This window comes from Pyrgilauda ruficollis, unplaced genomic scaffold (genome assembly GCF_017590135.1).
Source record: "Pyrgilauda ruficollis isolate IOZ18807 unplaced genomic scaffold, ASM1759013v1 scaffold1, whole genome shotgun sequence".
NCBI lineage: Eukaryota > Metazoa > Chordata > Aves > Passeriformes > Passeridae > Pyrgilauda > Pyrgilauda ruficollis.
The window spans coordinates 1,212,840-1,224,963 of record NW_024508100.1 but is presented as its reverse complement, the minus strand read 5'-3'; the positions used below and the strand labels follow the sequence as shown (position 1 = coordinate 1,224,963).

General features: G+C 41.5%; 1 protein-coding gene across 1 annotated transcript in view; it reads right to left on the bottom strand.

Annotated features, from left to right (window-relative positions):
• Window positions 1-1,118: 1,118 nt before the first annotated feature.
• POLR1A (RNA polymerase I subunit A) overlaps window positions 1,119-12,124 on the bottom strand; it is a 30,135-nt gene continuing 19,129 nt past the window's right edge. The window contains 10 exon segments of the mRNA XM_041481745.1: window positions 1,119-2,102; window positions 4,663-4,827; window positions 6,007-6,124; window positions 6,865-7,065; window positions 7,659-7,940; window positions 8,669-8,785; window positions 9,402-9,516; window positions 10,015-10,172; window positions 10,919-11,054; window positions 11,695-11,862. Coding sequence (XP_041337679.1) covers window positions 2,002-2,102; window positions 4,663-4,827; window positions 6,007-6,124; window positions 6,865-7,065; window positions 7,659-7,940; window positions 8,669-8,785; window positions 9,402-9,516; window positions 10,015-10,172; window positions 10,919-11,054; window positions 11,695-11,862 — 1,561 coding nt within the window. The 3' untranslated portion in view covers window positions 1,119-2,001.

Genomic DNA, 12,124 nt, shown 5'->3' with positions numbered 1-12,124 from the left:
AAAATAAGCCCATTTATATGCCAAAATATGTACCTTTCTCCAGCCTTGGAGATATGGTCTCTCATCTGAGATTGTGTTTCTCCCCTATCACTTTTGTCCATGAACAGGGACAGCCACCCACTTCCTTTTTCTATCTAAGATGTTGTGTTTGAGACTTTCCTACAGTGCCAATTCTTTCAGTACAATCAAAATCAGGTTTTGGATCCTGGTCTATGCCAATATTTTAAAGGCAACTCAACACTGAAAGGGAAAGTTGGATCATCCTGCCATAGCCTGAGTCCATTTTCCAAAAGGATCTAGCTAAAGAACCATCAGTTACTGGGAGCAGCACTGAGTAACCACTTCACTTGAATGAATGAGTTATTTAGATCAAACTGTTCTGAGCACCAAGGGATGCCACATCTCCAGATAGGAAATGTGGCATGGATGCTCTTCACTGCAGGACTGTGAACATTTTTTGTGGATCCCTCAACAAACAGTCTGTAGCAGTACAGATGTAACCTGGAAGTAAAAGCCTTTTTGTACAATGTTTGTTCTTTCCCATCTGTTTGCTGAACTGTACCCAACTCAGTCTCTCATGATTCTCTGCTGAATGAAGTTTTTGACAAGTACAAAGCAGGTGCTAAGACTGGAGAAAGACACAAGGAAATCTTTCACAGGGATTTCCGAAGTGAAACTGGACACCTGCTGAGTTAACCCATTTGTTAAGCTCCAGTGCAATTGGCAGGACATGTGACACAGCTCTGAGAGGCTGAGGCAGAACAGAGTTAGTCAAGAGACTCCACAGAGGCTCTTTCACAATCCTAAATCAACATGTCCCACTATCTGATCTGATCCCCTTCAGTGCACCCCATGGAAGTGGCCTTCCTCTGCAGAGGTACCGGTGAGAATAATCAGGCACTGAGATCTGTTGGAAAACTTGTCTAGATTGCAGTGAGTAAACTCCAAAGAGCTTTTAGCTACTTGTGTGCAGTGCATCCTGATTAAAATAGAATATATAAATGAGTCTGGTTTCTGAGGAGTTGCAAACAGCCCTGGGTCACATGATTTTAACAGCCAGCAGAGTCAAAAGTGAACGCCCCTTGGTAACACAACCACATAATACAGCATTCAGAATATTTCTTCACAATTTATTTTATTAAATAACCTCTTTGATACAGAATATTTAAGCAAAAATAGTTTAAAATTTCTGTTTTGGTAATTCTTACAGGAGTCTTTTGCATAGTCACTCCTACAGCAGCTCATGTTGGCATTTAAGGAATAAAACTTTAGCAAAAATCAAATCTCTCACTGTGTGAGATCTATTCTACCCCAAGAAGTTAAAAGAACATTGGAAAATGCCTATAGAAACTGTGAAAACTCTGAATTCCACTCTTCAGCTAAAAGAAATTTAAGAACTGTGTCACAGACACATTCTTCTTAATAAATGAAGCAGCAGAATAGGAAAATGCATTCTCTGAAGTTTATACAAGTTCATGTCAGTGCATCCCAGGGCAGCAAAAGGAGAGGAAATACCTCGAGCACAATGCTCCAATGCAGTGTTGAGGTTCAGCACAGCAGTGCCCAGCTCCACCTGCCAGTCTGGAATGCTATTTCCAGTACTGGAAATCTGTCATGTTAATGACCACGTGGCAACTGGCACTACCCCACTCTGATGTCAGACAGCCCCACAGAAGTCAGACAGCATAAACAGATTCTGCTTTCACTTCTGCCTGCCAGAACAGCTGCACAGCCCCAGACTAACTCCTGCATTTTATTCTTTTCTATATAAACAACCTCATTTTCCACATTGATGAACTGTAAATAAGTGTATCTTTGGATCAAAAGATAGCTCCTATACTCATTAAATAGATAAGGCTCATTGGGTATCCAGATAAGGAAACCTATTGGCACAGGAAAGGCATCTGGAGACACAGCTCGTGCCCTCACTGCGTAGCTGTGGAGCACGTGCAGCTCTCATGATGAACATTTCAACCAGATCCTCGGGTTCCCACCAGAACTCTATGCCAGGGGCTGCTTGAGGTCAAACAAGCCAGTTCCTCCTTTGACAACCTTTCCAACCACCAGGCAGGCCGAAGGGGATCGCAGCTCATCGTGGGCACCTGCAACAGAATTCACACAAAATCCTATCAGGAGGTTCCCAAATGTTTCTCCAAGGTCAGTGCTGGAAAGAAACCATTTTGGTTCATGTGCAAGAAGCCATCTGGTTCAGCACCCCCAGGTTCAGAAAGGTTCTGCCACCTGCTGTTCACACTGAATTGGGATTTCTGGGAGTTTAGAGGCCAGAATTCTTTCTAACGCTCCTACAGCAACTATTATCTCATTCCCATCTTCGGTCCAAGCAAATAATTAGGCCACACATTACTAAAATCTCCAGATTCCACATGGAAAGACAAAACAGTCTGAATTCTAAGAGAACACAGATTTGACCTTCCAGTGGACACATCCTGGTGACTAAATAGGTCACTAAAAAATACATGTGAGGCAAAACCAGAAAGATTCCCTTGTCATTGCTGCCTTTTTCCTTTGTTAGCATGAATCCCTTTGATGTGTATTTTAAATCCCTCTGGCTAGATATGAAGAGAACTTTTCACTGGAGAGACATTCCCTGAATTCCTCTGATTTTGTGGTTACTCACTGTAGCGAAATAGTGTCACAGAAATTTGGAAGCACTCCAGATGACATGTCTGGCTGGGATTCTTTTACTTCCACTGTTTTTATAAGCATTCAGGCTGGTTTTCATTCATCCTAACTACAGCAAGCTGAAAGTTTATCATTAGAGCAGTAGGAAATCGGAAATAAAACTGTTAAACTTCTGCTAGGTCTGGTTATCTTTCTTCCACTGAGCAAAATGTACCCAACATTGCATCATGCAGAGGGTGGGGGCAGGAGCATAGACAGCACTGTGTATGCCATGTGCTCCCTGCTCTGATCTCAGCCACAGCTGGATAATTAAATAGCTGCTCCTAAATGTGTGTCAGCTGAAGAAAAAAAAAGCCCCTTTGTTAGATGGTTAAACAGGACAGTCCTGCTGCCCTGTTTGCTCATGTGATGTGAACAAAGAGTCATTCTCTGAGCAAACAGCCCAGGGGATCTCTCTGCTGATGCAGTTTGCTCCCTGCACAAGGAGCTCTGCTGAGCAGCCTGTGCTCCAACAGCCCTGCTCACCTCAGCTGTGCACATCCTCACAAGCCTCCTCCTCCTCTCCTTCCTACTGCTCAGGGCTCCTTTCCTTCCACTGCTTCCTACTGCTCAGGGCTCCAGGGCTCCTTTCCTTCCCACTGTTTCCTACTGCTCAGGACATCAGCCCTAGGCACCCTCACAGTGTCTCTTGAACTGTACAGTCAAGTTATCAGTTACATTAAAGCAAATTAGATCCAGGCTGCTGCAATCCCCATTATGACTGATTTCCAGCGTGGTGAAATCATTAACTCCCTCTGCTTGCAATCAGTGCAGTTGCTGCCAAGCCACCCTGCCCTTCTGTCAGCGTGCACTGAATGTCTTCATTCATAATATTATCCATACATTACATTTCACTTGGCAAAAACCTCCTCTGATTTAATTTCTAAGTCACTATGTGATACAACAAAAATCCAGAGGGTGAAACTGAGTGAGAAACATCCTCTTCTCTTTAATTTCACCCTGGATTTACACTTTTCCTTTACAATTTTCAGATTAATTAAGTCAATTGTAACCAATGCTGTTAACTAAAACCCAATTTTTCTTCCCAGAAAAAGTATAAAACAGCATTAGCAAAAAGGAACTCAGTGATAGAAGTATTTCTGATGTCAGTGCAAGGCAGTTTCAGACAGGAGCTGAAGAGATGTTGAGAGCTCTCCCCATTTGTAACTGGAAGGACACAGCACAGCAGCATCTGCAAAGCAAGCATCTGACTGGCAAGTGACAGAAACCAAGTCTGTTTGCAAAAGGGAGATGTAATTAGTATCCAAAGGCTGAGATCATAGAAGCTTTCAAATGACAGACTTAAAGCATGAGGCTTTTTGATAGAAGGCCTTAAATGCAGATGGCTAGTGCTGCTCCAAATGTCCTAAATGATCCACACAGCCCTGTGACTCTACACCTTCCAGAGAGACAACTGAGGGAAGGAGGATACTCTTGGGAATCCCAAATGGCACCAAAAATCTACCACTAGAAAAATGAGTCTGACTCTTTGTCTTGTTTGAGGGAAAAAAGCAAAGATGAAGTGCTAAATCAGAGTAACAGCCAGGTCTGTTCTCAAAATAAAATGCTGAATAGTAAGGCTGGAAAAGATATGGAAGTTATAACATGGGCACAAAAACAAAGCAGAGAAGACAATTTTAAGAGTAGAGACAGAAAAAGGCAGATTTAGTAGTCTGTTATAAAGCTTAGCTATAACATATCTTAACAACCTTAAGGTTTGTTCTAAAAATGCCCATCTACTTCTTAAAGAAAGGAGTCACAGACCCCACAGATTACATGTGGGAGCTGGCTTTATTTAAGCTGACAGAATTTTACTAAAAACATCTGGAACATTTTCCTAGGCGAGGGCTTATTTAAAATTTCTGCCTCTGGCACTTTTTTCTAATGCAATTATGCATTACTCAAAATACTGGGAAGTTATGACAGAAAGCAAGCATATGTGAAATGCTGCAGCAAGAGATCTCAAACTAAACCATTTACCCATTATTGTTGCATCCTTCAAGAATTTGTAGCTGGTTTCAAACGTCATCTGTTGCAGAGGGGAGGAGTTGGACTGAATTCCAATGCGATTCAGTGGTTTATAAATTCCTTCAAAACACATGTAATCTGCCACAAGTGAAAGGTGTCGAGGGTCTACCACAATTCCTGAAAACACAAGCAAGACCAATCATCAGAGCATTCAAAGGCTAAGTCTGTGGGGCTTTTTTAACAAATCAGGTCTAAATTAAACCCTTTGAATCCAAGCAGCTTGGAGAACATCTCTATTAACATTCTTCTGGCAGCGTGTCTCTGGTTTAACTGCTCCCCTCAAATATCCAAGAGAGGCAGATCTCACTCTAATACAAAACAGTATCTCTCCAAACTGAAATGACAAGAATGGGAAACTGCAATGTCAAGAATGCTGTGAGGCAGCAGAGTTTCTCTACATAAAATCAGCAAACGTCTGCACCATCCTTGTTTGCACAGGAGGGGATGACATCCATCCATCTGGGAGGGACAGAGCTCCTGCCTCTCACCTGGTGGCCTGGATTAGCTGGGCCCCAGGGTCAGAAAGGCTCTGATGTCCTCTGTGCATAACATCAGGCATTCACAGAAAAAACCCTGTTTAGGCTAAAAAAAATGCACTTATTCCTAAATAACACTTGTGGACTCAGTGTAATGGGGGTCATTAACAGCTCTGTCAACATTTACTGAGCAGCTCTTGAACAACTTGAAGGTCAGACCATTCTGGGCCGCCAGCTGGCAAATCTGTTTGCTATAACTGCTTGCTAGAATTCCCACTGTATTAATCTTCCCTATTTCCAATAGTTCATTCCATAGCAAGACTCCACTCCAGTGAGTGCCTATGAAGTCATGCAGCCTCCCCAGGCTGGGCTCTCTGAATCATCTAAATGAGAGAAGAACATTCAGACAATGCAGTGCAGCTGTTTTAGGAAAGATATAAAAACTCAGGAGCCTAGATTCCCATCATTAAAAAGGCAAAGTGAGGCAAGGTTGATCCTCCTCTCAGGGCCACTGCACAAGTCTAACAGTTGGCTTCCTCAGACATTAATAATTAATTGGCCTGAAACTTGCAGCTTGCAAAAGATATACCAGAATGGAGAATAAATTCAACCTCACCTATTTCCTACTGATTAAAAGAAAACTAATAATTAACTAGCAAGATCTTCACAGAAGACTCTAAAATAATTAAAAGAATGAAAACCTGCAACCTAAAAATAGGCACATAAATGAAAAAATCATGCAAGACCAAACTGAAAGGATGTAGCTGCATTTTCCTATGTTAATAGTATCAAAGACTATAAAAATACAAAGAAATCCTACCATATACAGCAAATACATCTTTTATTTCCTTTATAATCACTCTCAGGGCTGATTCAATTCCATAATTCTTAGCCATGGCATGGATATCATTGCAATAAAGTCTGTTCAGGTCCAATATCTGAAAGCAGAAAAAACAGAGATACAAGTTAGGACAACAGTTGCCCTGTATTTCTAAACAACTTAAGCTAAGACAGACTTTTTTTCTCCATTTTTTCATGAGCTTAAGCAGCACCAACAGTTACAGAACAACTAGCAGCAGCTTAGTTGTCAAACACAGAGAAAAATGATTCTGAGAATTTGTGTTAAGCAGCATTAAATAGATTAATAGGAGCACTGGAGTCAAAATTCACCACAGGAGAAAATTAACTGAAATCACAAAAAGCAAGCTAACAAAACACACCAGAAAACAAATTAAAGTCTTCCAAACAACACAATGCAATGCTCAGTGTGTCTCAGACAGCCAGAACTTTTAGCAGAACAGAAGATGCAGATTAAAACAATCCTGTATTTGGAGAGCTATGGGCTAGATGGGATAACAGAACTATTCATCTCCAAGCACTGCAATTCATTGAGATGGAAGAACTCCCTCAAGTAACATTTAGAGAGACATGAGAGAGAAGAATGGTGTGAAATCATCTGTCATTAGGCCCTGGCTGCTGCACAAACACTGATTTGCAAGCTGCCCTTGAGAAAAGGCTCCACTGAATACATCTGGGGATAAAAAGGAGGAGGAAGACAGTTCAAGAGCTGAAAAGGCTACAAATCACCCCTGAGAAACTGAAATGACATCCATCATCCACCATCTCCCCCAGAACACAGAACAGCATTGAAGTCTGGGATTAGAAATGGATTACACACATCAGAGTATTTGAAGAGCTCTGCCAGGTTTATCCCTTCTGTCTGGAGAACAGATTCCTTCTCTCCCTCCTTGCTGGTACTCTCGTTCAGCAGGCAGCGTGTGATGCCCTTCACCTCGTGGATCACCGTGCTGCGCGCCAGGGATGCCAGCAGGGAGGAGAGGTCAAAGTACACCTTGGTCAGTGGCAGTGCCAAGGAAACCTGATGGGGAAAAAAACCAACACAGGGTAAGGAGGCTTGGACACCAGGCTCAATGACCAGCACACTTCTCTTCAGGCAAAAAGCTGACAAGTGGAATTACCCTCGTTGTGTGTTAAGGAACATAAATGTCTGACTGGAATTAGAGGTGAATGATGGTAATGTGAACTCCCCATCCCAGGATTGTTCATCCACATTGCTTCTGAGGTCTCTGAACTTACAAGGACAACTTTTGTTTTTTTGGGTTTTTTTTGGGTGGGACAGGTATATGCTTGTTGAGGTTTTTATTTTTTTATAAGATGTTTACATTTTTTTCAACAGTTCAGCCATCACTTTTATTCATCAAGGGCTACACAGCAGACCACCATATACTAAAAGATTAAAACACAGTAAACCTGTCAAAAAATTGTTTTTAGAAAAAGTTACACGAGGTGTTCTGAAAATGAGAAATTACTAAAAATGCCATCAAAAAATACATTTGTTGTGCCACTTTCTGTATTCATATGGGATTCCTGAGACAGAACAGCAGCACTGCACTGAAAAGAGCCATTAGATATGGGAGCTACATGCAACCACGCAGAGATGTTCCACCTTACCTCACACCAAAGCTCATTCTCGGTGTCAAAGGTGTAATCCTGAATGGATGGGTGGCTCTCCACAACAGCGCTCACTCGCACCTCTGCTGACTGAAGCAATCTATCTTTCCCTTTTTTAGTCTGAGACACAATGGAAAGATGCTGAGAATCTTCACCCTCTGCTCTGTTCTGATCCTCTTCAGCACCAGGAGTGCCTTCTTCTTTTTCAGATTCAGCCTCTTCATCTTCTGGATTCTCATTAACGTTTTCTTCCCCATTCTCTTCTTCGCTCTCATAATCAACCTGCAAAGAAACAACACTGTGTTTATCTGAGCCAGAACCTGTACAGAGACACAGCACACCAGGAACAGTTCAATTCTGGAATGTTCTTCACTGCTGAGTTGCAAGGATCTTGCCCCTACGGCACAAATAAAATGCAATTTTGTTGTAAAGAAAATAATACAACAGATTCAGTTCAGTCTTTATTTCTTTACAATCTTACCATTATTTCTTAGCACAGTCCAGGATGCTACAGGATGTTGAGACTGTAGCAGAATTTAGTTTGCTCTCCCTGTGACAGTCCAATTTCTTCCCATAATCCAACTCTGATGATGGGATTCCCTCAGGATTTTCAGTTACCCCACTCTCTTGCTGAAATTACAGCACTCCATCTTTTAAGAGCTGTTTATGAAGTACTGAACACAGAGAAACATGCAGGGAGACTATTTTTTAAGAATCACAGTAAAGTTTTAAAAACAACTAATAGCATGAAATTAGCAAAAGGTAAAGTTAAGGTGAACTTCAGCACAGCCTGACTGCCAGACACATCCACCCAAATGCCTGAAGAACAAAGCTTCAGAAAAGTGCCAAATGAAATCTCTTCAGCCCAAAGCTGACACTTTACTATCTCCTCTCAAGTAGGGTTTTGTTTTTTTCAGCATTTTGTTTCAGTGGAAGCTTTCCTTCCCAAGTCAAACAATAGAAGAAATAGGGAATTAACGAGCAGAGCTGAGCACCTCTAAAGTCATTACCTCTTCTTCCTGGTTCTTTCTCCGTTTTGTTTCTGTAGCATCACCATCCCCTTCATCAGCTTCTGCATCAACAATGTTCTCTTCATCCTCTGCCACAGCTTCCAAACTATTCACTGTCTAAAATTCCAGGACAGACAGATCATCAGGCTGACTGCTAGTCAGTACCAATAGCATCAAAAGGCTTCAGCCAAACATCTGGAATTTAACAATCTCTTGTTCAATGTTCTACCTTTACAGAAAAAATAATTTCTGTATGTCCACTACTATAAAGAAATGAACTCATACTCCTGATAACTTCAACATTTAACAAGATGAATGCCTAGAAGATGGATAAGCTGTCACTCTGCTTTGACAGTCCTTGATGGGAGAGGAGTGAAGGAACATGCAAAAGCATTTCAATGAACAAAGGACCTTCCCCGAAGTTTTGACAACCACTGCTCCAACAGGACTGATCTGGGAGCAAGCAGAGTGATATGCTTTTGTCCCAAAGAAACTAAAATGAACAGGCATTTTCAGAGTACAGTCTTAAGCAAATCAGGATTTAATACACAAAAACTTTAATTTCCTTGTTAATTTTATGAGAATGCAATGACAGTTTATGTACAAAGTATTTAAGTAGTAATTTAGTATTCACACATTTTGTGTGCACTGAAACATGCTACACTTTTCCAATTCTGGTTCTCAACAACAGTGAAAGGAAGTGAGGTGTTTTTCAGGTGATGTTTCTTTGTACCTTGTCTTGGTCATCATCTAAATCCTTCCGAGTTGTCTTCCGAGTGCTGACTTCATTAAAAGACGCCATCTTTGTAGTCTTCCTTTTAATTGCTTCCAGAAGAACTTTAAAGAACCTGACAGAAGAAGCAACTCAGAATGTCAAAGCTCAGCAGTGTCACAGAATATGTGAAGTTGTCAAAAAATTTATCTATTTTGGTTAACAAGCCAGTCAATTCAGAACAGGACATTATTCCCTGCTGGATGCAAAAGTACTTCTAGGATAATGCAAATAATTTTTCTCAGCTCTTTCTCATTCATTTCAGAATCAAAAGGTTGGTGTGATCTCTGTTACTGTCACAGATGTACCTGTGCATCCAAAGCATAAAGTTATACACTCACCTGGATATAAAATCTGCACATCAAATTGACATTCAGAAGAGATGGTTCATTACTGGACTTGAATAATAAATTTGCCAATTTTATTCAAGATATAAAAGCAACTGTGTAAATTTTTTCTGCACATCTACTGGAACTGTTGCTCTAAAAGCCACACCAGCTGTAATCAACCACATGCAAAGCCCATAAAAAGGCAAAAGAAGAGCAAATATTAATGTATCTGAAAACAAACTCACCTTGTTTCCATGAAGTGCAAGATCTGCCTGGGCTTCACACACTTCTCCTCTCGGTAACATTCGTGGGGCAAGAAATGGAATTTGATTTTGTAGAGGCGATGCTTGTTCAGCTTGTGCTTCACATGCAGGGATTCCTCGATGTCCACTTTCTCCAAGACCTACAAAACATTCCCAAGTAGGACTGTTACTCCTTTGATGAAGACATTTCATTTGTTTCCTGCAGTTCCAGTGCTTTCCACAGGAAACTAGAATTACACAAGGCTAACTGGCAAACTTTTCTGAAGGCTTTGCTCCTGGGCAAAAGGACTGTACCCTACTGCACTTTTAGACTTAGTCTTCCCAACAATTAACTCAGACAATACTGGAAAAGCCTCACCTCCCACCCAACTCCTTCACAAGAGATTACCCTTCTCAGGGGCCCTACAGGTTCATTTTACTGACCATGCTCACAGAGCAGGACAGTATTCCAGCATACAGCTAAGTTTTAACTTAACAAAAGTCTCTGATTTTTGCTGCTTTCAACTCGCAAGAGATGAAAAAATAGAATGGGGAGGGCATGTAGGAGAGCACAAGGGTGCACAGCCAGGAAGAGAGGGAACACAGAACACATCCTGGTGTAGGGAATCTCCACAGAGACACGTGTTCTGCTTCTATTGACTACAGCTATTTGTGTGAGATTAGGAAGGGGAGGGGGACAGACAGAAAGGTATCCATCTGAGCTGTATGTCAATCACAGCCAGGTTAGCTTGTCTCCAAGACAAAACAGAATCCCTCCAATTCTACAGACAGAGGAAAAGGTGCTTGAGAAAAAGCCAAAGACTATGGCATAGCAAACTACTGATGAGCTCAAAGAGGAGAATTTGTTTTGCTGACTCTCAAAGGATGCACTGAAAAGGAGGCTCACCTCAGCCAAGCACACTCTTGTGAGCAGTTTCTTAAGCTGTTTCACCTTTTTGAGAGCTTTCTTGGTATTGAGCACAGGAACACTCATCATCGGTGTTTTAATGTTTGAGCTGGCCACCATCAGTATTTCCCTCAACCTTTACACAAAGAAAAATCATTCCAATTAAGCCATAAAAGCATTATGCAAATCAAATAATTATCTGGGTTATTTCATTAGGCAAAATGCAGTAACTGGCAGCTCCACCAAAGCCATGTGCACCCAGAGCTGCGGTTACACAGTGCTGCTCCTTTTCTCTGTTCTGACTCCCCACCAGGCACAGCACAGCAGCAGCCCCACTGCCTCAACTGGATTATTCCCCAGTTATGAGGAGAGATGATAATAAATTGTCCAAGAACAGAAGGATTAATGAGGTCATGCTTCCTTGTATGTTTTTCCCCTCCTGTGCTTCTCTGAAGCAACACAGTCCCCTCCCACCTAAGGCATCCCACACTCCCACATGAGGCCAGGTCAGGACCCACGTTATTCCAAACAAATTGATGATTTGGTGTAAATCAGATTAGAGTAAGGAGTCTTCACAGATATTTAGTATCTGGAAAACAAACCAAAACAACTGGAAAATTGTAAAACATTAAAATATTCTCAACAGGGAAAATTTACAAGTACACTGAGGGACTGTTCACCCTCAACATTCACACATATACCTTCTAGTGAACCTAGCACAATTCTATACCTTAGTGCCTAAAATAAAGGGCCCACTGAGGACATGGCTTTCTCACCTTGGAATACCCAATGTGACATTCATTTCACCTCTGCCAGCAAAGTGGAAGGTGTTTAGAGTCATCTGTGTTGAAGGTTCCCCAATGCTCTGAGCAGCAAGAAGCCCCACAGCTTCTCCTGGGTCACAGAGAGAACGCTGCCACTTTAAATACAACAGATCCTTTAATCTGGAGACAGGAAATGAGAGGTTTAGCTCAACATACAAAATAAACTCAGAAGAGAATGAATCATTGCTCAGTTCAATGAACTTACATATTTGAGACAATTTCTCCTGGTAGCTCACAGATAAATATGCTCCAGAAACTGTAAAATTGTCTATCCCCATCTGATCTGACAAACACAGCCCATTAACACAGAACTTGGGCCTTGGCCAAACTGTTTTAGTTCTGCTGCCAATTCTCAGAATGTCAAAAGAGAGTCCATTTACTC